The sequence below is a fragment of the Streptopelia decaocto genome, assembly GCF_964273445.1.
Source record: "Streptopelia decaocto genome assembly, chromosome: 5".
In the NCBI taxonomy this organism is placed as follows: Eukaryota; Metazoa; Chordata; class Aves; order Columbiformes; family Columbidae; genus Streptopelia; species Streptopelia decaocto.
In genome coordinates this window covers 3,699,914-3,726,278 of record NC_138659.1, presented here as the reverse complement: position 1 = coordinate 3,726,278, position 26,365 = coordinate 3,699,914, and the positions used below count along the sequence as shown (strand labels likewise).

General features: G+C 53.5%; 3 protein-coding genes across 6 annotated transcripts in view; 2 read left to right on the top strand and 1 right to left on the bottom strand.

Annotated features, from left to right (window-relative positions):
• The first annotated feature begins 1,584 nt into the window (after nucleotides 1-1,584).
• On the top strand, nucleotides 1,585-4,366 carry HPDL (4-hydroxyphenylpyruvate dioxygenase like). 2 transcript variants are annotated; one of them, XR_014184211.1, is made up of 2 exons: nucleotides 1,585-1,622; nucleotides 2,782-2,922. XR_014184211.1 is itself a non-coding variant. In XM_082054223.1 (2 exons), the coding sequence occupies exon 2, from the start codon at nucleotides 2,729-2,731 to the stop codon at nucleotides 3,911-3,913; it is 1,185 nt and encodes a 394-aa protein (XP_081910349.1). In that variant the 5' UTR covers nucleotides 1,611-1,622; nucleotides 2,718-2,728; the 3' UTR covers nucleotides 3,914-4,366. The 2 variants fall into 2 exon arrangements, 1 of the variants encoding a protein (XP_081910349.1); XM_082054223.1 differs by having other exon boundaries at nucleotides 1,611-1,622; nucleotides 2,718-4,366.
• A 540-nt stretch (nucleotides 4,367-4,906) lies between these two features.
• Nucleotides 4,907-26,365, bottom strand: part of TESK2 (testis associated actin remodelling kinase 2) — an 83,572-nt gene continuing 62,113 nt past the window's right edge. The window contains exons 10-25 of one of the 2 annotated variants that reach the window (XM_082052266.1): nucleotides 24,479-24,614; nucleotides 10,246-10,379; nucleotides 9,489-9,528; nucleotides 9,137-9,210; nucleotides 8,960-9,001; nucleotides 8,812-8,883; nucleotides 8,499-8,612; nucleotides 7,764-7,861; nucleotides 7,335-7,479; nucleotides 7,011-7,086; nucleotides 6,751-6,936; nucleotides 6,401-6,546; nucleotides 6,055-6,207; nucleotides 5,866-5,916; nucleotides 5,468-5,614; nucleotides 4,907-5,376 (exon numbers count right to left, since the gene is read on the bottom strand). In XM_082052266.1, coding sequence (XP_081908392.1) covers nucleotides 5,510-5,614; nucleotides 5,866-5,916; nucleotides 6,055-6,207; nucleotides 6,401-6,546; nucleotides 6,751-6,936; nucleotides 7,011-7,086; nucleotides 7,335-7,479; nucleotides 7,764-7,861; nucleotides 8,499-8,612; nucleotides 8,812-8,883; nucleotides 8,960-9,001; nucleotides 9,137-9,210; nucleotides 9,489-9,528; nucleotides 10,246-10,379; nucleotides 24,479-24,614 — 1,572 coding nt within the window. In that variant the 3' untranslated portion in view covers nucleotides 4,907-5,376; nucleotides 5,468-5,509. Of the gene's footprint in view, nucleotides 5,377-5,467; nucleotides 5,615-5,865; nucleotides 5,917-6,054; nucleotides 6,208-6,400; nucleotides 6,547-6,750; nucleotides 6,937-7,010; nucleotides 7,087-7,334; nucleotides 7,480-7,763; nucleotides 7,862-8,498; nucleotides 8,613-8,811; nucleotides 8,884-8,959; nucleotides 9,002-9,136; nucleotides 9,211-9,488; nucleotides 9,529-10,245; nucleotides 10,380-17,497; nucleotides 22,328-24,478; nucleotides 24,615-26,365 lie in introns of those variants that run through there. The other variant, XM_082052267.1, reaches the window with a different exon arrangement.
• TOE1 (target of EGR1, exonuclease) lies at nucleotides 11,193-16,887 on the top strand. 2 transcript variants are annotated; one of them, XM_082052269.1, is made up of 7 exons: nucleotides 11,193-11,315; nucleotides 11,387-11,427; nucleotides 11,573-11,669; nucleotides 11,867-12,001; nucleotides 12,622-12,881; nucleotides 14,281-14,449; nucleotides 15,355-16,887. In XM_082052269.1, exons 1-7 carry the CDS (start codon nucleotides 11,208-11,210, stop codon nucleotides 16,144-16,146), a joined length of 1,602 nt encoding a protein of 533 aa, XP_081908395.1. In that variant the 5' UTR covers nucleotides 11,193-11,207; the 3' UTR covers nucleotides 16,147-16,887. The 2 variants fall into 2 exon arrangements, with proteins under 2 accessions (XP_081908395.1, XP_081908394.1); XM_082052268.1 differs by having other exon boundaries at nucleotides 11,843-12,001; nucleotides 15,355-16,885.

The following is a 26,365-nucleotide window of genomic DNA, read 5'->3' as shown; positions in this document are numbered from 1 at the left end:
CCACGGGGGACAGACGGGCATGACTGCTCAAAACCGCCCCACGGGCACAAGGGGGCCGGCAGCATTGCCAAGGGCACTGCTTGCACCAAAGGGCAGCAAGATCATGGAGCGACATTGAACAGTGCCACCCACGCACAAGGCCCAGGGGGAGCCACCAGTGCAGCCTCTGTCACTCCCCAGATAAAAAGATGGGTGCCTGCCCCACACCCCTGGGGTGCCGGAGCTCCCTGCCCCACAGGATGGGCCCCAGAGGCTGCGCTGTCCTGCCACACAGTGCCACGGTGCCTCTTGGGCTACGCTTGGCCCCACGGCAAGTCCCTGGTGTCCAGCCCTGTGCCCCCTGCCTGGCCCTACGCCTGGGGGGGCTGTGGGGAATCAGCGCTCCCTTGGGAAATCACAGCACTGGTGAATTCCTCCCCCCACACCGACCAAACAAGCGCAGCTCACCACTTCGGCCTCACACGGACATCTCTGCAAATATTTGAGCAGTTTATCGTACCTGGGGTCTGTACAAAAACATGATAAGGCAGGGAAGAGCAGCAGACACAGGCACAGCGGGGGCAGCGACATGGTCCTGGACACATGAAGAGGGGAGATTCATCCAAAACCAGCCATGAGGAACAGGGACAGAGGGGATCATTGTTGGGGGGCTGGAGGGGCTCAGGGATGACAGCAAGGACATGGGTTGGGATCGGGGAGCAGCTGTATTGCAGTCAGCAATAGGACAAGGGGGCATGGGCTTAAACTCTGCCAGGGGAAATTTAGGCTGGATATTGGAAAACAATTCTTTGCAGAGAGAGTGGTCAGGCATTGGAATGGCTGCCCAGGGAGGTGCTGGACTCGCCGTCCCTGGAGGTTTTTAAACTGAGATTGGACATGGCACTTAGTGCCATGATCTAATAAATGGACTAGAGTTGGACCAAGGGTTGGACTCAATGATCTCTGAGGTCTTTTCCAACCCAGTCGATTCTGTGATTCTGTGATTCTGTGATTGTGTGTAGTTGTGCGGGGTCAGCCTGGAGCAGACGCATCCCCTGACCCACATTGGACCCTCCACAGGGCTGTCCCCCTGCCATCCACACACCGCTCCACCTCGGGTCCCCACGGGTTCCCTGGGCACCGTGTGGCACCCAGCACCGAGCAGGGACACGTGTGCCCCGGCCGCACGTCCTGCCTGATGGGTCAGCGCTGGTAGGAACGATCCAGCACAGACAGGAGCCGGCTCATCACCTGTCCCAGGGGACCACGGGCCACCAGCTGGCAGCCAGTCCATCTCCCCGCTTTGCTCATCCCCGAGCCTGCGGGTATCAGCCTGGGCAGCTTTTTGTTGTGCAGACACAGCCCGGCACCGCCGGGGTCAACACGAACTTTCGGCCCCTGGCTTTGAACGTGCCGGAGCAGCCCCCGCCCCGGCACGGCTGCGTGTGCCGGCCCGGCCGTGCCCGGGACAGCACCCGCCGGTCCCTCCCCGTGGGGGCAGGTTGCTGTGCAGCCTCCCCACCGCCGCCACCCCGCTTCCCTGTCCCGCCGCGGCCCGTTGCGTGCCGGGGAGGAGCGAACCGCACCGCCCCTGCAGGGCCGGCCCCCGCCCGGCATCCCCTTCGCCCGCAGCCTTGACCCCGGTGAGCCGCAGGCGGGGCCGGTCCTGCGGGGGGCGGCAGGACTGGGGGGGCCGGGGGCGCAGCTGGGAGAGGGGGCGGCGGGAGCAGGGCGGGAGCTGTGCTGGACACACAGCGTGCGGCTGGGAAAGGAGGGAGGGAAGGAGGGACGGACGGAAGGAGGGACGGACGGAGGGAGGGAGCACCGGCCTCTGCCCATGTGCTCGGCGGCGCAGCGGCCCCAGCAAGGATCCCCCCCTCCCTGGGCTGGTGTGGAGCAGCTGGGGGTCCCGCCGGGGTGCCGCCGGGCCCCCTGCTCCCCCCCGGCAGATGGGGTGCCCGGGTGCTGGGGCTGCTCCCCAGGCTGGCAGAGCCCTGTGCCCACGCAGGCAGCGCTCAGTGCACAGCCTGTTTGGTGGGGGCAGGTGGAAGGGGGTATTGAAGCAGGTCTCCCCCCCATCTCAAATGCATGTTCGTGTCCCATCTATTTCAGCCTCCGTGCCTCCAGGGCAAGGTCACTGCCCTGAGCTCCACACTGTCCTTGCTGGGGAAGCGAAGGGCACATCAGTTTGCTGTGACCCCACTGCTCTCCCCTGCCATTTGTGGGACACCACTGACAAGCACTGGGGCTGCACAGGAGCCTTTTAGCTGTAACCAGCACATTGTTCTGTGTTTACCAGTCCAAACTCCATGTTCCTGGTTGCTGGTACAGGACATACCCCCCTACAACCCTTGTCCCCACAATCTTGCTTGCGCACACAGCACACTTACCGCACCGGGCTCCCCGCTGACCTCCCATGGCACCCCCGAGGGACACATGGCTCCAGAGGGGACCCGCTGTGGCCAAGCCTCAGACCTTTCCTCTTCTGTGACCCCAGGTGCAGGGCAACATAGCAAAGGGGTGGTGAGACACCTGGCGTCCTCAGGCACCTCTTTGCAGCCAGTCCCGAATGTAGGTGCCCCTGCAAAGAGCCTATTGGCCTGTGAGACCCGCTCATTTAAAATACATGCACTTGAGGAGTGCAAATTTACATGCCTGTGCATGCAGGTGCACGCAGGCTCTGTGCAAGGTGGAGGAACGGCTCCTGACCCCCCTGACCCCGTGCATCCTCCCCGCAGCCTGCCCAGCCATGGCAGCCTCGCTGAGCCGCCCCTGCTTCATCTCCCTCCACCTGCCCTACAGGCAGCGCTGGGCCCAGGACCTGGCCAACACCTTTCGCTTCCAGCCGGTGGCCGTGCGGGAGACGCCGCGGGTCCGGCAGCTGGCCCTGCGACGGGGATCCGCCGTCTTCCTCATCAACGAGCGCCTGGCTCCGGGGCCCACCGGCACCTCTCCCCACGATTTCCTCTACGACATCGACCCCCGGCCGACCTTGGGGACAGCCTCCAATGTCTGCTTCGAGGTGGATGATGTGCCGGGGCTTTGCAAGCATCTGCAGAGCCAGGGATGCTCCCTGCCAGTGCCCCCAACCGAGGTGAGGGATGATGGGGGCTCTGTCACCTATGGCGTGGCAAGCTCCACTGTGGGCAACGTCAGCCATACCCTTCTGGACCGATCCCATTACCGGGGTCCCTTCCTGCCCGGCTTCCAGCCCATCCAAGAAGCCCCCTCGGCTGCAAGGGACGGCATTGAGATCACCCACTTTGACCACATCACATACGTCTGCCCACGGGGCGGCACCCGGGCCGCTCTGGACTGGTACCAGCGCTGCTTCGGCTTCCGCCGCTTCCTGCTGAGCCCACAGGAGAGGCCGGCCGAGGGGTACGTGCTGGGCGGGCAGGGGGTGAGCATGCTGCTCCTGGCACTGCAGGACACCCAGGGCTCCCCAGCACGTGGCTGCAAGCTCGTCCTCGCCGAGTCCCTCTCGGAAGATGGTGCCAACCAAGTCGACACCTTCCTAGAGCAACACGGTGGGGCCGGGATCCAGCATGTCGGCCTGTGCACCACCGATATCATCACCACGACCAGGGCTTTGCAGCAGGGGGGCGTGCAGTTCTTCACACCCCCCACCACCTATTACAGCCAGGGGGGCAAAGCGGAGGAGATCCGGGCGGCTGGGCAGGACCCCCAGGCACTGGCAGAGCTGGGGATCCTGCTGGACACCACGGCTCCGGGAGACAAGGGCCAGCCTGGCGCTCGTGGCGCACAGAGCCCTTCCCAGGAGTATTTGATGCAGATCTTCACCCACCCCATCTTCTCCGAGGAGACCTTCTTCCTGGAGCTCATTGACCGCCGGGGAGCACCAGGCTTTGGGGAAGGCAATATACGGGCGCTGTGGAAAGCCGTGCAGGTCTATATGGACCAGCAGCAGTAGCAGCAACAGCGCAATCCTCCTCCCTCAGCTCCCTGTCCTCCCCGGCCCAACCCTGAGCAACGTGCTGCTGCAGAGATCCCAGCCAGTGCCTGCACTGTGCCACAGGTTGGCAGGGACCAAGGGAGGTCCCCAGGTGAACCCAGGGCCAACTTCAGCGTGACAACAGGTTGCCTGGAGCCAGCTCCAGGATGGAGGGTGATTTCTCCCCCTCCCTGGGTTTCCAGTGAGTTATCAGTCTCATGTGAAGAACTTTCTGCCACAATTCCATCTTGATCTAATGAGACTTATGCCTGCAGCATGGCTGAGGACACTGCTGTCAGAGTACCACTCCCCGATGTAGGGGGATGAGGGGAGGGATAACCAGGGGGCCATGGACACCACAGCTTGTCAGAGCACGGGCAGCCCCTGTGCAGGGCAAGTGAGGGCCTCTCGCTCATCTCAATTAAAGAATTAACCTGCAGGCACTGCTTTGATTTGCTTTTCTCCTATTTAAGACCCGCCGAGTGCCAGGTGAGGATGAAAGAGCCGTTTCCACCCCTCAGGGCAGGCTGTCCCCAGCCCTGCAGTCCCTAAACTGAGGCCACTGGCCCCTTTGCACACCCCCCAGGGCTGTCCCCTGTCCCCCAGGAACGGACACAACACTGGGAAGGAGGAAAACCCTTGGCAGCCCCTGGGAACAACCTCCTGAGCTTGTGCCTTTGAAGCGTGTTACTGTGCATCACGGCCAGGGAAGCCACAGCACAAACACAGTGGGAAACAGCACGATGGAAATGGTAAAAAAGGGGGATAAAACCCTGCAAAAAGCCCAGAGGATATGGGTGCCTTATTTGGGGTCACCAGTAGTTAACGCTCATGGGTGCGTTAAACAAGAAATCCCTGCTGTCCTCAGCCCGGGTGTGCACATCCTGACAGCCATCCTCATCCTCAACCACAGGCTGCCCAACAGCCCCAGCTTAGCACAATGCAACAGAGAAAGTCACTTTAAAAACCCACACACTTTAGGAGATTTATTATTAGAAAGCCTGTGGCTCAGGTTCAGTAAAAAGAAGTGTATAAAAAGGGCTGCTGCAGGCCAGGAGGGTTCAGCAGTACCCGCAGCCACTGGCCGGGGGACAAGCACAGGCCAGGGCACGTGGGCAGCTGGGGACAAGGCTGTGGGACCGATGCAGCTGGGGACAGGGCTGTGGGACCGATGCAGCTGGGGACAAGGCTGTGGGACCGATGCAGCTGGGGACAGGGCTGTGGGCCCGATGCAGCTGGGGACAGGGCTGTGGGACCAATGCAGCCACAGCCGCTGGAGAGAATCCCCTGCTGCCAGGTCTGCAGCGCCAGAGCGGTGACTACAGCAACCGAATCACCTCGGGAGGGCTCCAGCCGAGCAGGGAGGACAAGCCTGGCGCCAGGTCACGTCCAGGACCGCAGTGGCCACCTTAAGGCGCAAGTGCCACGAGGGAGCCAGTGGACTGTTGCAAGGGGCAGGACACCGTTAGAGGGCTGTGGCTGGGGACACAGCAGTACAGGGGACACCAGCCCCGTGCCCCAGGCAGGACTCACCACAGCACGGGTCCCCGGTGGCCTTGGCTGTGGAAGGAGCTGTCACAGGGACGTGGGTGCCTGGAGGAAGGCGCGGAGGGAGAGTTGTGTCCCAGGGCGGGTGCTGCTTGCTCCCTGTGGCTTTGCCCCCCGCTTCCGCTTGGAGGCCTGTGGGAGAGACACATTGGGGCCAAGCCAAACCCCAGAGACCCCCCAGCCTCCAGGGATCACCTTTGAGGCAAGGGGGGTACCTGGTATTGGGGACATCCAAGGGCAAAGCCACCCAGACTCAGCCCTGCCCCAGGCTGGGGATGGTCCACGGCCTGACCCCAAAGCCCATGGGGCTCCAGCACCGCACAGCAGGGCCCACAGCGACGTGGGGCAGCTCCTGGGGCTGTGCACCCTCCAGCCATGCCCACCTTGCCAGGGTCGCTGTCCTTCCCACGCTGTTTCTCACACGCTTTCAGCACCTGAAGGAAGCACAAGAGAGCCCAGAGCTGAACTGCAGCCGGGTCCTGGAGCCAGGACAGTACACAGAGTATGGGGGGATGCCTGAGGCCACAGGGAGGTGGAGGGAAGGGAGAATAAGGCCCAGGTCCCCTCGGTACCTTCTTCATGGCTGTGGACACGGCTGAGTTGTGGAACTCCTCCTCTGTCACCCAGCGGGATGGGGACAGGGCAGGGTCCAGGGTCACATCCCCATCCAGGGGCAGGGAGTAGACCACATACGTCTGGTGGATGTGAGAGAAGACGTGGATGACCTGCGGGGGGAAGGGAAGGCGCAGGAATGGGCAGGCGCAGGGGACGCTCTGCTTGCCCAGCTGCCTCACGAGGGCACCGCGTCTGCCAGGGCTCCGAGGAGCAGGGGTGACAGAGGAAAGGGGGTTCCTCTTCCCCCCACGTTGTCCCTGAGCACAGGGGGCTCACGGTGTGTGCCTCCAGCTCCAGGCTCACCTCTCCGATGAGCCGCAGGTCTCCAGCTGCCACAGGCCGCCCCGTGCAGGCCCGGAGATGATCTGCCAGCACCGCCCTCTGCTGCTCCTCCCGCAGCCCCTGAGCCAGCGCCAGGCTGGGGAACTCCCAGAGCCCGGCCAGGAGACCTGCGGAGGGGGCGCGGTGGGCATGTGAGCGGGCAAGGGGCACATCTGGGGACACGGAGCCACACCGCAGCCCCAAGAGGCTCCGTTCCCCACCCCAGCAGCAAGCGCATCGCCAGCGTGTCCTTCTGTCCGGCTGCGCTGTCCCTCGTGCGGGTGGGAAGGGGACACGCGGCGCCTTCGCCCCCTCCCATGCAGCCCCATTACCTGAGCTGGGTCTCTGCACAATGAGGTATTCCAGGGCGCCGTGGCAGCCTCTCCGCTCCAGCACACATGTGGCTGTTCGTGCCACCCGCGGCTGCTTCTTCGCTGCTTTCCGGGGGAAGTTGGTCACCCCCAGGCTGCTGTCCCACGGCTCTGTGGCTGGTGGGCACAAGGGACAGTCTCCAAAACCTGCAAACACCGATGTAACGGTCACCACGGGGCCCAAACCCGGAGACACAACAGGGATCCCCCCGGGCACCTACCACAATCCTCAACATCGGGCACTGGGGCAGGTTTTCCAAACAGCTTCTGAGAGGCAAAGGCCAGCTCCTTCTCCACCTGCAACAGGAGTGGGGACAGGCTCATCCACCAGCCCACCTTGTCCCCACGCACGGTGACCCCTCGGGGCCGGCACCCGGTGAGGATGAAGGACGTGACACTTGGCCCAGCAGCTCGCAGCACTGGTCTGGGACGGGGTGGCTTGTAAGAAGCTTCAAAGGGGACCGAGGTGACCTTCTGCCACCCCACTGGGACAGCGGGCAGCCCCCAGCAGGCAGGGAGGAGGCAGATTTTGGGGCTGTACTTACCCTGCGCCGTGCTCGGCAGTGCTGCCTCACGGGGCACTCCCCGCACAGCGGGGCCTTGGGCACGCACACCGTTGCCCCCAGCTCCATCAGCGCTTGGTTAAAATCCCCTGGGCGGCTCCTGTCTACCAGGGCATTGGCCATACCCCTGGGAAAAACAGCAGTGAGCGGCGTGGGTCTCTGAGCAGGGAGGTCCTGACACCTTTGCCTGTCTCCTGCCTGCGCGGGGGATGCTCCCAGGCTGGCAGAGGCAGCACGGGGTCTTTATCCATCACTCTCAGCAGCACCAGCTTCCTAAACACTCCTGCACCCCATGTCCCTCTCCCTTCGCAAGCTCAGCTCTCCACAGCTCCCAAGTGATCCTGCCCTCAGCCACCAGCTAACACAGCTGTGGTCGCGGCAGCTCAGAGCAGGACGGAGCGTTCCGCTTACCAGAGCCGGTCGATGACGGCCGGGCTGCTGGAGTCGGCACCGATGCACCGCAGGCGGCACAGGACCCGGATCACGTTCCCATCCACGACACCGGTCGCCTGGGAGCAGGAGCTACAGTTACCACACCAGGAGGTGCCCGTGCCCCCCGCCGGGCAGGGAGCGGCAGCGCCCCCAGTACACGGGGACACACATGGGTCTGATCCACAGGCCATGCTGGGCAGCGGGCAAGACACACCACAGGGAATCGTAAAACAATTTGGGTTGGAAAGGACCTTCAAAGCTCATCCAGTGCCACCCCTGCCATGGGCAGGGACATCTTCACCCAGATCAGGTTGCTCAGAGTCCCCTCCAGCCTGGCTTTGAATGTCTCCAGGGATGGGACATCTACCACCTCTCTGGGCAACCTGGGCCAGTGTTTTACCACCCTTATCATAAAAAAAATTTCTTTCTCATCTCCAGCCTGAATCTCCCCTCTTTCAGGTTAAAACCATCACCCCTTTTCCTGTTGTAACAGGCCCTGCTAAAAAGTCTGCCCCCATCTTTCTTATAGGCCCCTTTTAAGTACTGAAAGGCCACAATAAGGTCTCCCCAGAGCCTTCTCTACTCCAGGCTGAACAAGCGCAGCCCTGGGGAGCCCCCATCTTGTGACACCAGCAGCAGGACCCTGCCAGGAGTGGGGTGCAGTGGCAGAGAGGGGAGACATGTCCCCATCAGCCACCGACACCCAGCTCTCACCTGCCCATATGAGATGGACGCGATGGCTCCCGCTGTGTATCTGCCCACTCCCGGCAGCAGCTTCTGCAGCTCCTCAGCTGTCCTGGGCATCTGTCCCCCCAGCTCGGTCACCACCTGGCAGAGCGGGCTGAGATCAGGGGAGGAGTCAGGATACAGCGTGCAACCCATTTTACCTACGCTGAGATGGGACCGCAGCCTCTGTACCCTTGTGCCAGCACACACAGCCCCAGCGAGGCAAGGCAGACGGGGCCAGCACCGACCCACAGGTTGCAGAGGGATCCAGAAATGCCCCCACACCCCAGCACCAGGGCACCTTCCTCGCTGCCTCCTGCAGACGCTTCCCCCTCGAGTAGTAGCCGAGTCCTGCCCACAGCTCGTTCACCTCCTGCTCCAAGAGACACGGTGCCAGGTTAGATGAAGATCCACGAGAGCAGGGAGAGCACCAGCCCAGCAACACTCACCTCCAGGGACGCCTGAGCCAGAGCCTGCAGCGTCGGCCACTTCTGCGGTACAGAGGGAAGGGGACAAGTCAGGGACAAGCAGAGCTGTGCCCTGCAGCCGGAGATCTGCCACAGACAGGGCACAAGGTCTCTGAAAGGGGACGCCTGTGCACACAGGACTCTGTAAGGAGTAATCACCTGCATCCAGCGGTTGTAGTAGTCAATCACTGTAGCCACCTGCGTCTGCTGGAGCATGATCTCGGACACCCACACTGCCGGGTGCAGGGCATGGATCAGAGCAGGGGCACCAACACCACCCATGTCCCATACCGTGGCCACACGAGCACCAGCTACAAGCACTGCAGCAGCATCCAGCCCACGGGACCCCTTCCCACCCCTCACCTTCCCCACGTGCTGCCCCACAGGTGCTTGTTCCAAGGATGGCAACTGAAGCCAATGTTTCCTCGCACGGCCATATTGCACATCCACATCGGGGGGAACACGCAGCGGGGCACCCCCCGCACGCCGGGGCGCAGTCCCTGCCCCTCACCTGCGTACGCCCGTCTGTCGGCATCCGGCTCAGTTGCTGCCTGAAAGGGGAAGAAAATGGGGTGTGAGAAACGGGGTGACACAGGACCCCACTGTACAGGGGACCTGCATATAAAACAAAATTGCTTGTGCTGTGTTTTAAACACTGTGTAGGAATCTGCATTAAAATATTTCCTCCAGGTTCAAAAAAGTCGCACCAGAGGAGCTGTCCCAGACCCGAGCCCCTCTGCATGGGAAGCAAATGCAGGTAGATTTAAATGCCACAGAGGGGCCGTGCAGCTCCCAGCACCACTCAGACAGATGTTGCGGTAAAGCTGACACACACCCCAGCACCCAGGGCGAGCACACAGCAGGGGGGAGCTCTGCTAAAAATGCTTGGTGGGCTTAAAGCAAATAGACAGAAAACCTTTTCCACTGAGCACACGCTGCAGGGGACCGCCAAGGCAGAACAAAACAAGCTTGAAATACAACTAGACCAGGTTTACCAAGGAAAAGTGCTCAGGCTCAGATGCTGTGTTTGAGAAGTGCAGTTTCACCCTGCGTCCCGCTTTATTCTTTGTACTGAGGGACTGGCTACAGACCACACACCACGGAACTGCCAGGACCAGCTGGGCGCACACTCCCATTTCCAACACCCTCTTCCACTTCCATGCACTAAGGATGCGTCGCGCAGGTGACAGCCGTCACCTCAGCAACACCCCCTTAAGGCAGACGGTGCGATTCCCGACTACAGCACCTCCCGCTGGCTCCCCGCTTACCAGCGTCCTCCAGGGAAGGTCCCGCTTGCTCTTGTCGTACCAAGCCAGCAGGTTCCCGCGCAAGGCCTCGATCTCGGACGGGTCGCTGAAGACGTGCTGGGCGGGCGGCGGAGCGGGCACCGGAGCTGAGGTCCCTGCCAGGAGAGCGGCGCGGGGTCAGGGCACGGCCGGGGATGGAGAAAGGCTGCAGAGCCCGACTGCAGCACCGCCTGGCCAGAGCCGCTGCCGTGTGGACAAGCACCGAGCCTTACGAGTACGCAGCGACTTCCCAGACTGGCGGCCCCGCACCCCGCAGAGAACGCCCCACGCTCCCCCCAGCCCTCCCGCTACCGGGCACCTCCGCGGGGCGACGCGCCCTTCCTGCTCTGCCCCGCGGGCCGCGCCGCCCTCCCGCCGCTCCGCCGGAGCCCCCTGGCAGCGGCTGCCCGCAGGTGGCTCATGGCCGGGCCGCTCCCGGCGGCGCTGGGACCCGGGGCGGCGGCGCCACGTGAGGCTTTCCCGGGAAAATGTTTCCCTTCCCGCGCCCCGCCCCCGCGCGGGGACAAATCAGACCGGGAAGCCCCGCCCATCTTCTGCGCGTCAGCCAATCGGAGCGAGGTGCCGGCTCGCTCCCTCCCGCCCTCAGGCCACCGGGGAAGGGGCGGGACCTCCCGGCGCGCCGAAGCCAATCAGCGCTCTGGGAGAGAAAATGAAGCTGTTCCCGCCCCTTCTCCCGCCGGTCTCAGCGGCCGCGCCCAGAGGACCCTAATGGGTTGCCCTCACTAAACGCCCGTTTACTTAAAAAATAAATTTCAGCTGAAAAGAGGTTTTAGAAAAGAGAAAAAATCCCGATAGCGCGCACAAGAGCCGGGTGCGCGCGCGCGGGCAGGCAGCGCGGGGCGCGGGGGCGCGCGGGGCGGCCGGCGGCAGCGGGCAGGCGGCGGGCAGCCGCGGCGGCGGAGGCCCCGAGAGCGGCGGCAAGCATGGCGCGGCGGGTGCCGGTGGTGGACGTGCAGAGCGACAACTTCGCGGAGCTGTGGCCGTCCATGCTGCTGGCGCTGCGCTCCGCCACCTTCGTGGCCGTGGACACGGTGAGGCGGGGCGGGGGCGGCGGCGCCGAGCGGCGGCGCGGCCGGGCCCGCTAACGGGTGTCTCCCCGCAGGAGCTGAGCGGCCTCGGCGCCAGGAAGTCGCTGCTGAGCCCGTGAGTGCCCGGTCGGTTTGGGGGGTTGGATTTACCGGCTGCGGCGCGTCCCTGCGGTGCCGGTTCCCCGGTTCCCTTGGCCCCGCGGGTGTAGCTCCCCGGGGTGCCGGGGCAGGCCCGTCAGCCCCGCTGTCTCGCCGCGCAGGTGCATCGAGGAGCGGTACAAAGCCGTGTGCAGCGCGGCGCGGACCCGCTCCGTGCTGTCCCTGGGCCTCGCGTGTTTCAAGCAGCTCCCGGACAAGGTACGTGCGGGGCCCGGAGCGGCCGTTTCCCCTTGTTCCCGCCTTCCGGGGAGGCAGCGGGGGCTGGGAGGCCGGGTTCGACCCCCCCGTGCTCCGTGGGCTTGCCGACGGCTTTTTCGGCAGCTCCCTGTGACTGGTGTCCCTGTGTCGCTCTGCTTGCTCCCCTTCCACAGCCCGAGAACACTTATCTGTGCCAGATCTACAACCTGACGCTCCTGTGCATGGAGGATTACGTGGTGGAGCCGCAGTCGGTGCAGTTCCTGGTGCAGCACGGCTTCGACTTCAACAAGCAGTACTCCCAGGGGATTCCGTACCACAAGGGCAACGACAAGGTACAGAGCGACTCTCCTTCAGACAGCACAGCGGGATCCGCTCCTTGGGGAGGCTGCTGGTGTCTCCCTTGCGCAGCTGCCGAGGGAAGACGGGCTCACACCGGGGTCTCGAGCGCAGCATTATCATTTTCATCTCTCTGCTGGTTTAGATCCAGTCTGTCACTTGTTGCAGTTCCTTTTCCAGCGATGATAGGACGATGATAGGACGATGATAGGACGATGATAGGACGATGATAGGACGATGGGTGATGGGATCAAGCTGGAACACAAGAGGTTCCACTTAAATTTAAGAAAAAACTTCTTCTCAGTAAGGGTGACAGAGCCTGGCCCAGGCTGCCCAGGGAGGTTGTGGAGTCTCCTTCTCTGCAGACATTCAAAACCCACCTGGACATGTTCCTGTGCGACCTCACCTAGTTGTTTCTGCTCCAGCAGGGGGATTGGACTAGATGATCTTTTGAGGTCCCTTCCAATCCCAAACATACTGTGATACTGTGATATTTTACCCTCCCTTCAGAGCAAGTCACTGCTGTAAGCGTTATGCTGCTACAGCAGGCTCTGAGGACTTCCGGGCTGATGACAAGTGCTACATAAGGCTCATTGACTAATCCTTCCTGTTGCAGGGCAATGAGAACCAGAGCCGGAGCGTTCGGACTTTCTTTCTGGAGCTCATACGAGCGAAGAAGCCTCTCGTTCTCCACAACGGCTTGATCGATCTGGTCTTCCTGTACCAGTGCTTCTACGCGCACCTCCCAGACAGCCTCGGCACCTTCACTGCTGACCTCTCCGAAATGTTTCCAGCAGGAATATACGACACCAAATATGCTTCAGAGTTTGAGACTCGCTTTGTAGCGTCCTACCTGGAGTACGCTTACAAGAAGTGGTGAGCGGTGTTCTGGTAGTTAAAGCTTATGGGAGGAAAGACAAAGGGAGTGTCAACGTTTTGTTTGTTTTTCAAGGCAAGGGGGATGGGTCTTTGTGTTATCCCTATGAGTGAAGAAAGGTGCTTTCCAGGTGACTCTTCCCCATGGCTCCTCCCATTTCTACGACAGGTGCTGGGTGCATTTTGTAATAAGCCATATCTGTTTGGTGGGCAGCTGCCAAAAGAGGATTTCAGTCTTCTGCTGGCAGCAGTTTTGACTACTCTGTAACCTGATCTAACTGAAAAATAATTGATTCGCTGTCTGGCCCTGGGCCAGCAGTGCCACAGGAGGAACACACACAGAAAAGACCCTTAACACTCAGAGAGCAGGTGCAAACTGTGCCTGCAGGGTCTGCTTGTTGTAACGGATGGGGCAGCTACAGGGCAAGCGGTCCGGTCCCTGCACCTCCTGACACCGACCGGCTGTGTCACACATCCCACATGTGACTCTTGTGTGCAGCAGCTACAATTCCCATCATGTTCCTTCTAAGTGTCCTGTCTTGTCTCCTGCCCCCAGCTCCTCATGGACATCCTCTAGGCAGACACGTTAGAAGCAGACATGTCCATCTGTTTCACATGTCTAGTCTGGCCTGTCATTCTGCACTCCACACACAATCTAAACAAGCCCCTGGCAGTGATACAGCCCATTGAATCTCCATTAAACTGAAGTCATGCTCTGTGCAGAGGAGAAATGGTATTTTTAGTGACTGTTTTGTATCAGGAAATGCCATTTTGACAGGTCTGAAAACATTCAGGATAGCTGTTCTCAAACATGAGTGCTTTGTTTTGACAGGATGAAAATATTTTTTTAAACCAACCTGTTAAATGTTTTAACTCACAATTCTAGTTACACAGCCTTCCCAAGGTTTTGGGCCTTTTAGCTAGCTGTTGGGACAACACACTTCTTTTTCCATGAGATGGAAAATGTTTCTTTTTTGTCTACATTGCCCAGGTTTGACCTGTTTGGGTGGTGGCTGCTGGATATTCTACTCAATCCTTCATTTTTGGGCATTTCTTCTTTGTCATTAACATTATGAGGCCTAAGACATATCTTAGTGCCCTTAATATTTAAAAACAAGCTATGGGTCTCCTTCTCCCGTAGCTTCACCAGACGCTGCTGTTCCTGCCTGTGCGTTGGTTTAAGAGAAGCCGACCCTTAAATCCGCACAGGAGCAGCTCCTTACCAAAACTGTTCTCCCGGGACTGCGTTTCTCTCCAACAGGCTCTCGAGCTGCCTAGAGCACAAGAGCAGGAAAACAGGTTGAGCTGAGACTTGGTGGAGAGCAGCACGTTTGCAGCAGCTCCACACTGTGGTACCTTCTGTGTGTTACCCGCAGTAACTGTGCGTTGTTTGTTCCAGCAAGCGGGAGAACTGCAAGCTGAAGGACTCCAGCAGCCAGCACCTCACTGTTGAGTTCTGCAACTACCCGGCCAACATGTCCCATTACATCGACTATCGCCACTGCTCCCTGGAAGAATGCCACAACGTGGGAGGGGGAAATAAAGTACCTGTCTGTGAGAAATTTTCGGTAAGTAACGTGGATCTCAGCTTCCTTCCTAGCTCGGTGGGAAGAGCCACATGTGACCAGAGCTGGAAGCGGTAGGAAAGGTTACATTAGACACAGAGATTCAAAAAGAGATTTTCTGCCCCTAAATAGTGGGATGGTATGAATTGCAGTACCCATTGCTGTCTTGGGAGGGTTGCAAGTTCTAAATTAATTTGGCTTATGCTCTGAGCATTAAATGTCACCTCTTCCTTCCCCCATATCTTGATGAGGTATAAAAATTATTACCTGTCTAGAGTGTCTGGGACTGTAGTACAGTGTGATCTGCAGCATTTTGAGTCCTGATGCTGCTACAGCAGTAAACAAAGAGCCCATCTGGTCCGATTGTAACTGGTTACAGATGCTTCGGGGAGAAAAGGAGCTCTTCCAGATGTTGCAGAACAACATAGGTTGGGGAAAACTCTGGAAGTTTCTCATCCAACCACCATCTCAATGTTGCTCAGGGTGTTATTTGGTGAATTTTGAAAATCTCTAAGGACAGAGATGACAAAGCCCCTCTGAACACCTGTTCCAGTGCTTGACCAGTCATTGTGAAAAATGCTTTCCTGTCTCTAGTCAGAATTGCCCAACTGTTACCACTTCACCTTTCCCTGTGCTCCCCTAAGAAGAGTTTAGCTAACAGCAACTAGATATCCCGATGCCCTTTGCCTTGTTTTCTCCAGGCAGATAAGCCCACCTTCCTTGGCCTCTAATACGTCGTCTGCGGCATCTTGTCAGCTCCCTGCTGCAGTTGGTCAATGCCTCTCTTGTCTGCTGTGGGGCTGTAACTGGACATGGTGCTCCTGAACAGCCCCACAAGCCCTCCATAGGGGTGATAAGATGTTCTAACCACAAGGCTGGTGGCTACAGACTTCTCTTTTTCTCCCTAGGCCTATGGCTGGTGTCCAAAAGGGGCGAAGTGTCCACAGTCTCATAATATTGACCTCATAATTGATGAGGACGACAAGCTTTGGGAGGAGAAGCGGAAGAAACGGAAGCACAGATGGAAGAAACGGAAGAACACAGGAGAGCCTACAAAGGCGCTTGAACAGGAAGGCTCAGGGAAAGAAATGGATCTAGCTCAGAACGGGGAAGAGGGACCCCCAGCAAAACAGAGCTGCTATGAGCCTGCAGCTGCTACAGAGGTGGCACCCAACCGTGAGGACAGGCCGCTGGAGGAGAACTCCATGGACATGGAACCAGAGGCCAGCTCAGACACCAGCGCACAACAGGAAGAGGATCTGGGGAGCGCTGAAGGAACTGCTGCCCAGGCAGCAGCTGCTGCGAGCCCTCCTGCCCAGGGAAATGCCTCCAACAGCAACCAGGTGGAGGGGCAGTCAGAGGCTGCCACTGGGGTGGGCTCAGCTCATCACCCAGACACCCCAGAGACTGAAGCAGCGTGTGCTGCAGAAAAGGAAAAGGAAACCCCTGGTCCGCCCTCACAGGGGGGCACACACCGAGCTGGCTTTGATGCGTTCATGACTGGCTACATCATGGCTTATGTCTGGATGCTCAAGAAAGAGAAAAACCCAGATGCTGATGCAGGGCCCTGGTTGCCAGACTGCCACAATAAACTGTACCTCAGTGGGAAATCGGTGCCACTTCAAATAGTGAAGAGTTTGTTTTCTAAATCTTCTAAAGCTCACAGCCAGAAGATGAAGCTGGCCTGGGGCAGTGGATAGAGGCAGAGGACTCCTCATTTAACCCAACTTAAGTTTTGAAGTTCTTTCATCAAGAACTAAGCAGAAGGGGAGCAAGTTCCTTACTCTGGTTTTTAACTTCTGACGGATTAAATTGCTCTCAGTTGGTGTTCCCCCTGTTGTTCCTTAGTGGCATGCTAGGCTGGGAAGGCAGGAAAAATGCACCTCTCCAGCTGCAGCCAGGGCTGCAAGCTTCAGTTTAGTGCTCTGCACTCAGAGGGGGTTGTGATAAAACAACAGGTGCTAGCTGCTTTAGCACAGGTTTCACTTACTGCAGATGAAGAGGCTAATCACTTGGTAACAAGGAGACGGAGCCTAGAGCTTCCCACTTCAACTTCTCAGTATGTTGGAGCCCCAGCCTCCTCCCAGACCTTGTCCTTATCCTCACTGCACTGCAGCCTTACCACACACTGCCACTGAACTCATGGTTTAGGGGGGGACAGACCTTTTCCAAGGGAGCATGTACTAAAGTTAAAGTCTGCCTACAAAAATACATCTGAAAGCTGTAAGCGGTTGACCCATACAAACCAGCTTGATAGAAAATGCTGTCATCACTGCAGGAAGATGTGATGCTTCTGCCAGGTACCAGATGAGAAATCAGGCTAACTCTGCAGGCAAAGCATACAGTTTTATGAATGTTTAGTCAAGCGCTACTGCTTTCTGTCACTGCCAGTACAGTAATCCCCTCTAATTATTTCCTGTCTTTCTAAGGAAATCAAGAATGAAAGAAGTTGTGTGTTTTTTCTTGTTTGGTTGGTTTTTTGGGGGGAAGGCGGTTTAAAGAGACACCTGGGAGAGCTATCCCACTTCATATTTGTACTTAACCTTCATCTTGGTTACAGCAGACCTTTGCTCCTAGGAGAGGGGAAGGAGAAAGCTGCCCCTCCCAAACGCACCAGCTGATTGCAGTGCAGGGTAACCGCACACAGAACCGAGTCACAGCAGGTCTTCAGGCTTCTCAGTAAGCGGAGATGCAGTGGGACTTCAAGCCAGATGTAGTTCTGTTAAACTGCACTGCTGCCTGTGCCGCTGCAGCTGTTCCGTGGGGCTGGGACAGGGCAGTCACATGGACAAGCTACCAAAGGCCCCAAAGGTACTGCCCACTCTGCAGAGCAGAAAAAGTCCTCGAGTCTCATGGATTTAATAGCGTAACACAGCAGTAAAATGCAGGAGAGAAATAAACAGAACTGTCATCCTTATTCAGAGTTATAATTCAGCACCGACTAACAATGAATATGATCTCAAGCCAGGTATTAATGTAGTCCATAGCTTAAGTAGGCATTTGAGCCAGCTTTTTAATGCAGAGTTGTCCTTTTAATCACAAGACTCAGGCCTTGATTTTATTTTTATTTTGAAAGCAAGTTGGGAAAGTTTACAAAACCTGACCGAGAAAAAATTATGAAAATATTTAACTGGATTCATCTTTGGTTACTTCTTATTGCAGTTCCAATAAAACATACACCATTTCTATAGTTCAAAAAAGTCAGAAGGTCAATCAACATAAAAACAAGACGTGCTTTCTTTACATATTCATAAATATCCACAATATTAGAAAAGTTGTTTTGCAAAGATTTTCTTTTTTCTGGCAGTGTTAACTTAACTATTATACACAGGCTACAAACTTCTTCCTAAGCCTTTAATTACAAGTTGAGCTATTTACAGACTGCAAAATATTAAGACATAAAACTCCTTCATAAATACGAAAATAGATCATCTCGCAAAGATCTTTATACTTAATCAAATATCTGGCTGCCCCTCCTCCCAAAAGAAAGGTTATTTGTTTTGCATAGAAATGTAGTGACATGCAATATAAACAATAGCATTAAGTGCAAACAGGAATTATTCAAGTGTCTTTAGTTGTACTGGCAAAAAATACCAACGTTCTGTTACACAAAATACATCAATGCCTCTCCATTAAGTACAAGTCTGCTATAGCCCCTTGTCTGCACTGCTTTTGAGGGGCAGCAATTCACACGCACTCTTAGTTGCATTTTATCAACCTGCAACCTCAACAAAAATAGCTTATAACGGACATTTAAATGAATTCAACATAGAAAGATTTAAAGTTAATTAAACATACCTTTGATCTCTTCAGGGAACCTAGCAATGTGTAGAAAGTGTTTTAAAAGAGCAAGAACCGCTCCCATAAGAAAGTCAAAAATCATGATAAAATCCAATCACAATAAAACTTTGTCACATCACTATAAAACAAAGAGTTCGCTGACCACGTGTTCATGTTCGTCAGTAGCTATCCAAAAATGGCCCCAGTAGAAAAGCACCCTCAGGTAGGCAGAAAACCTAGGAGTATTTACTAGGTACAACCTAGATTCAGCTTCACACAACCAAAAGGATGAGACCTAGCGAGTGCCAACTGCATCCAGACCCTCGGAAACGCTGGGTTTTAGCAAGCACTGAGCTATTTCAGAACGGCCTTTTGCCCCAGTTCCATACACATGCCTCTCTTGCCATGCAGACCGTGAATCTAGAAAAGGCCTGAGCCGCTATTCCTTGGCATTTCTCTTTCTGACATCTCCACCTCAGTACAAAGAGTTAGAAAAGTCGATAGGTGTGCCCTATGCACATCAGCTGGCTGTGCTTAGAGTGGACATTTAAGAAACTAAAACTTCAGTCATGCTGGTTTCTAAGAGAGCTATTCAGAGCAGGGAAACATTTTAAAAGACAGTGGTGTAAGGAAACAGCTGAGGTCACTGTAATAGGTGCCATAGCGGTACCCAAGCCTGACTGCACAGGCTTTGCAGTCAGTGTTAGAGAGGGCAACAGGCTTCACGAGGAGGTGTCAGCGCTGGCAACCGGGGCTACCGCGAGCCCCCAGGGCAGGGGCGCGCGTACCCACACAGGCTGCAGGCAGCCGCGCGGTGCCGGACGGCTTCCTCACCGCTGGTGATCCACAGGTAAACTATTCCTTATTATTGCTTGTTTGTCTGAAGTCACACACCCAAACACATCTTGTGACAAGAGAAGCTGGTGCTGCTGGTTTCCCTCCTGAAGGATTACAATTGTATAAAAGATAGAAAGAGTGAAGAGGGGCGGGGAAGCAGGCACTAGGCAGGCAACTGCTCACAACTGAGTTCACTGACTGTTCCCTGTCCTCAAAGGAAATCACACACACAGCGCCAGCCACAGAAGCTGCTCTTGCACTCTGCAGACAGGTTATACAAGACAACTCTAAAGATCAGCCCCTTCAAGGGGCCGAGGTGTGGGCCAACAGGGGCCATCTTGGTGAGGATGGGCAATTTCTCTTACGAACGGCTAACAGCTGACTGAGCAAAGTAACTCTGCAACACTAGGTTTCTCATTTAGTTCTTCACAGCCACTGCAAAGGGATAACTGCTGCTCAGGTTAACGCATTTCACAAGAGGAAGTCATACTTACAACTCGCAGAATAGTCACCTACACCTCTGGAAAGACAGGCATCTCAGCCAAGAAAGGACTAGGGCTTTCTCCTCTTTGATAGGAAAAGAGTAGGAATAGTCTTGCTTCCATCAGAGAAGAGTTTACACTTTGCATCCTTACAAGAGAGCAGGAAGAGAGTGTAACAGGCTACCTGGGTGAAATTCTTGTCTTCCCTGCATCACCATCTGCTCAGCAGGCATGTGATGCATACCTCACTTAGGAATGATAATATAGGTTAAAAAAAATCCCGTGTTGTTGGGACAGAAGCAGAGAAGGGCAGGCTGGGGCACAGCCATCATCGCAGAATAAGCTTTCCCATACATTACACCCCAGAGTGGGGAACTCTGATGCTGGTTCCAGCAAGCAGCATTAAAGCTCATGCAACTGCTTCTTTCATGTGTTCCTGCTGATAGAGGGGAAAAAAAAAAAAAATTAAAAAAATCAGCCTGTTCAGTGCCAGTAGAAGCCAATTAAGACAACAGCCTCCTTCTGTAGAAGAAAAAAAAGTTAATTTGGGACAAGCTAATTTTCTTCAGTTTGACAATGCAAAGCCCTTCCGTGAGTCTGCTGTCTGTCCTCCAAGAGCACTTGTGTGGCTGCACCGCTGCTGGCAGCTTCCCCTGAGCCGGGGATTCCTGTCCTCTAGCACGCAGTCTGGTTTTAAATAAGGAGCCATCATTACTGCAATGATATCAGTGAGATGGGATGTTGCACCAGAGAGGGAGGTGAATGTGACCTTTCTAGCTTAGTGGGAATAGTCAACTATGATCTAGATATGGTATTTAACTAACTCTTCTGCAGCAACAGATCATGATGTCCATTCAGCTCTTCAGAGGTAAGATCCTACACCCCTGAAAGCTGGTGCGTTCACTGGCAGTTCCTCCAGAAGCTCAGACATGACAATGCCTGGAATATGGTTCTCCTCTTGTGCCCTGGGCAAATCCTCACCCGAGTTGAGGTGCATGAAAGGTGTGCAAGAAGGGGAGCAGCGATTAACACATCCTGCTTTCCTGCACTAATGTATTACACATCATTACCAAATCCCACAGGAAAACGAAACACCAGGGAACAGATTTGTCTTGTTAATTGCAAAGTATTTGTCATGTGATTCAGCCTGCAGATTGCAACCAGCATGAGGGGTTTTCTTTTTGCTGCTTTTGAAAGAAGAGCTTGTTTAATGCTGCCACAGCATTCACAGCAGCTCTGGGACCAGAGAACATTCCTATCTGCTCAGCATAGCTCTGAAAGATCTCTGTGCCCATTTCTAAAATAGAGGCTCTGACTTATGTGCTGCTGCAGAATATTAATGCAAGATCTGCAGTGGTTTAGAGCAGCTGGTCAGTCAGAGGAAGAGGGAAAACCTAAGTGTCGCTCTTTCTACCCAACATGGAGCTTAAGGCCTTGAAATGCTTCATGTTGGAACCCTGGTCAAACTGTTTACATGGTGGCTGCTCTGCCTGCTGCCCCTCGGAAGGGCTGCAGGGCCCACAAGGCCGTTCTGGCTGGAGCAGTTCCCCCTCCTAATGCAAAACAGGAAAGGGAATAAGCACAGTTTGAAATAAAGTTGAAATAATCAGTCTCTCCAGACACTGTCTGCAGCTATCAGTTTGACAGCCAGTTTCTACCATCTGCGGAGCCTCTTTCAAATGTGAAGCCCAGCACTATAGAAAAAACACGAGTTTAAGCAACTGGGAACAAGCGTTCCCTCATGGACACATTCAGTTTGAGCCCTCTCTTCATATGTCACAAGTTGACTGCATGGTGCCACTTGCTGAGATGTTGGAGGACATCTGAGACGACGGGGCAGGACTGTCCCCATCCTGCTCCCTGAAGGGCCATGCCTCTCTCTTCAGCTCAGTGCAAGGACTAACACTGAACATAGGCTTTGTAGACTCTAGTGGAGTATTTTTCAGGTGGTCATCTTCCACCTCCATCTCCTCAGAAGGGAGACAACCCACGAACACTTGTGAGGAGCCATGTCCCTCAGAGTTCACTGAATTCTCAACTGGGAGCTTTTTGTAAGATAGCGGCTCAGGCTGGGCCAGCACTAACGGTTGATCGCTGGCTGGATCTCTGCACGTGTTCTCAACAGGGCAAAACCCATTTTCCTCCTGGGCCACTGGCCCATCTGAACAGTCCATATCCTCTTCTTGTCCTGGTACAGAAAGAAATTCTGACCTGTGAGGCTTGGCTTGAAAGGGGGGAATCTCTGACACACCATATTTACTGCTGCTGAGGAGTTTTTGCCGAACCTCTGTGCTTAGCTGGGTTGGGTCGCACCTGCTGACAGTTGAAGACAGTCCCCCAAACAGGCCATACTCCTTGTGCGGCAATTCGGGGGAGAGTGGAAGCGATCTGCACCTCCTCCCAGGGAGAAGGGAAAATTCTTGCCAGTCTGTGCTGTACGCCTGCCGGAACTGGGACTGGCTGCCTTTCAGGCCTCCACCTGCCTCTGGAGAATGCAAATCAAACACAAGGGAGATCACAGACTTGCTTGGCATGTCAAAGAATTTGATTTTCCCTCCCTTGAGGTCCTCTCGGGCACTGAAGGGATTAACTTTCCGGCCTAACCCTTTATTTGGTGTATAGTAGGGGTCCTGCACATTTATCTTCCTGGAAGGCTTGCGGGAGAAGATATCCGACTGGCTGCGTGACAACCAGATATTCCGACGCGGACGGGGTGACTTGGGTGGGATCTTGTCATCCAGGGAACTCAAACGTTTTACTCCTGGTCCTTTTTCAATTGAGCCTGAGTAGAAGAAAAGAAATACTCTTAGCTTAAAGGAGCTATGTGCCTGCATGTCTGCTCACTACAGTTGTCATGAAGGGTCTGTGAAAGAAAAAGCTGCATTTCTGATGCTCCAAAGTATCTTCCATAAGCATGTTTCCTCATTCCTTACAAGGTCCTGCAAAAACACAAGGACACCTTTCCCTCCTCCTCTGTATATTATTGGTTTCCAATGTAGAGATTGAGCAGCCCTGTCCACAGGACCTTTTAATAGTAAGGCAGTCAAACTACATTCAAAATATTATCTGCTCTTTATTCATGCCTCAGGCTAATGAATAGTCATCTTGAAGACTTAAGGAAATGCAAATTCGGTTAATGCCATCTTACTTTCATAGGCAGTGAAACAGGATTGCGTATCCTTTTATGATCAAATTTGCCACCCACATTATGGGGGATGATGCTAATTTGGCAAGACGGTATTGTCTTCAGAAAAAAAATTAAAAAAGGAAAGAAAACTAGAAAAATTTGGTAGGAATGAAGAAATCTTTCCCTCCTCTACCCAAACCCTGTATTTTAGGGACCTTTCAAACCTCTTTGCTGCCAGTACACCGACACAGCAGAGATGGCACTGGGTGGTCTTAGAGCAGAACAATTTGCATGCTGCTAGAGTTACCATCCTGGCCTCCAGCAGAGGTTGCCCAAGATCTCGTGATAATACTGACCATAAGGAAGAGCGAGTAAAAAACAGTTGCCAAAGGAATTAGGACTTTTTCACCCTGGGGGAAAAGTCTAAAACCAAAATAAATGCCCCTCCTGACAGCATAAAGAGTTTAAATCATTTCATCCCAGCCTTCATTCAGTACATTATCCAATATAGAAAGTAGGAGTATATAACAGTTTGACTCTAATGAATAAGAGTTTAAAAGCTGTACATATGCGTGTGCATATATTTTTTGTGCACACACACATATATATAAATAAAAGCTATTTTGCTAGGACAGCATGAGAAAATTGTAGTGTTTCACGAAAAAATGCTAACTCCCTGAGCGTTGGAATGTGCATCTGCCATTGGCTCAAGAGTCGTGGTAGAATAACAGCAAACAGATAGAAAGAAGTGATATCTCCTTTTGATTACTATTTCCATAATAAGCACACACACATTTCCGCTTTTCCCTTTAAATACTGCCATAGTTTAGACTGCAGTCACTCCACCTAGGGAAGGCTATGCAAGACAGAGAATAGCATGTAACACTTCTTCTCCAAGAAGATGCAAATCTGACATGTACTCCAAAGGGAGAATGCCAGGAAAAGAAAAAAGAAAGAAAACGCAACACCAACCACCCCCACCCAGCAAAAAAATAACAAACAAACAAAAAATCTTCCTTTTTAACTTGCACTTCTTTTAAATGCTTTCTAGGTATGGGAAAACCACCACATGCGTGCACCCCATGTGGTTTGCAATACAGAACTTATTTCAATCTATAACCATGTTACAGATAGATATATATGTATATATACTGTGTATTTATGTATACACAATGAGAAAGTATTTTCACTGTACGCTAAGTTTCCAATGCCAGAAGTCTATAAAAGATACCCAAGACAGAATATGCAGCAGCCTGAGAACTGCGTGCAGTTCTGCTCCCCACACCAGGTGGCACTAGATGGCTTTAAAGAAAGCCCTTCAAGGCCGGCATTCCCAAGCAGATCTGGGATTCATCTTTTCCAGACTTTCAGAGTATTTTATAATACTCTTGCATCTTCTCTGCTCTTCCTCCTGAAGAAATTTAAGAAGCTTCTAAGTGTTACATGTAATATACAACAAAGAAATTATGTATAAGCACTAAGTATGGCAGGGCCAAAGCAAAAGTTGATGGATTTTCATTTACTATTAGCAAGTTAAAAAAAAACATTCCTGAATGAACTCTAAATTTCCCCTCGAGATCTTGTGGGCAGAATCTTTAGAGGCACTTCAAGAAACAGCTATTCTTTCCCAGAGGAAAAGTGCAAAGTACACGGCATTGTTCCAAAATAATTTTCAGACTATGAGTAGAATCATTCATAAGCTGTAAATAATACCATATATAGCTGAAATCCCAGTCCTTAAAATACGAAGCATTGCACCTTCCTGCTATTAGCCTGCAGCCATGTTTATGCAATACAGACACTGACCTTTGGGTTTCCTTTCACTGTTGTCGAGGTTCAGAAACTTTCTCTCTCTCTCTGAGTCCTCATTTCTCAGGCGGTTTAAAATCCCCTCCAGTGTTTTGACAATATCAGTAAATGAAGGACGCAACTTTGGATCCATCTGTGAATGCACACAAACCAAATAAGTTCATGTGGGTTTGCCCATGTTATTCTACTTACACAGTGGACAGACAGAGGGACAATCTGAAGAATCTGAAGGAACCGAGGAAATTCAAGACAGTTTTAAGAAGTGCATTGCTGTGACCAAAAAAAAAATAAGTAAAGCAGAGGAAAACTAGTATTCTGTCCCAGTTTCTCTCTAGTATACCTCTCGCATTTAATTATTGAGTTGTAAACATTCTATAAGGAGGCATTTAAAGTTCAAAAGGTTTGAAGCTGTTAGATTCAGGGCCTGAGAGAGGGGTTTGTTTGTTTGTTTAAACAGCTTTCAGAGTTCAAAGATTTCTTTCTGGTCTCCAGTTATCAGTTAGAGATTATATATCAATATAATTCCAAATGCGCCTGAAGCAATAACTCTTTAAAAGTTTGCAACGCTTCCATCATCTCCTTGTGGCTTTAATTAAAACCCACCTAAATGGCATTGCCGATATTAAAGTTTAAAATGTTGTAATCCTTCCACCATCTGTTAATTAGCCTTACTACTCACTGTACTGGTGTGTCTTGTAAGGAAGCAACATTGGTTATATAATTTGATAAAGTAATGCAACAGAAAAAAAATTCCATCTTTGCCAAAGTAAAATATCCACCCCCAGTCATCAGTAGGTACTCAGTTTGTATTTATCAGTATGTATCTATTTATTCACCCTAGTAGAAATGGATCCCTAAAAGTCCAACACTAAAATTGTACTAGAGGGCAAGCAGCTTAATTTAAGTAGTAACTTAGAAGGTATTTAATCATTCTGAACATTGGCCCTGTATATATGTTGCAGGTTTAACTACTGTAGGTAGTAATGTCTAATTCAGCAGCTAAAGGTTAACGTCACTACACTATTAAAAAAAGATTCTGCTTGACCTGATTCCTGTTTCCAGCCCTCTAAAGGCTTTTTCAGAGCAGGCAAGCCCAGACAGATCTCACCTTTAGAACAAAGGGAACAGTGGTGCTTTGTATACAACAAACCCCAAAGAACTCCCCGATACTGCCTTACAGGTCCTATGAGAGAGAGATTTCTGAAGAGAACTGGTACGATCAGCAATGCCAGAACATCATCGAGCAACACAGAGTGAAGAGCTAAAAATTCATATATACAGTAATTTAAAAAACCAAAACAAAACAGAAATCACACTTGAAGAGCTCAAGAGTAGCAAGAAAGTTGTTCTAATGCAGCATCTGGGTGCAGTACGATTTCTGGAGTCTACAGGTGGGAGCTGAGATTTCCAAAGTCAAATCCTACCTCTAGCCAAACCCTTTAGTGCTCACATAGTCAAAACACTCCATAAACATGAGTCAGTTGTACCACTGTCCTGGTGAAGCAAGCTCCACTGTACTAAGGTGAAGTCAGAGGAGTGAAATAGCTTGTCCAGAGCAAGTTTTTAGAATTAAACATTTTTAGAATTAATTTACACTACCTTGTGTCAAGAGCAGCAGTCACCCCCCACCTCCTCACCCTTATACTGCTCTCCCCTTGAATGAACATGGGCATTTGTACTAATACAAAGTAAAAGGAGAGCTTGAGGCAAAAATAAGCATCAAGAGCATGGAGAGATGAGACTGCTTCTTTCAGCAGCAGTGTCGACAAGACAAAGAAGCCGGAAAAATCAGTAACAGACAGAAATAAAAAGCCTGTTCTGAGAATTTTCTTACAAACACTCACTGGGACGCAATGCTGGTATTGGCTCCAGTACGGCCTGGTT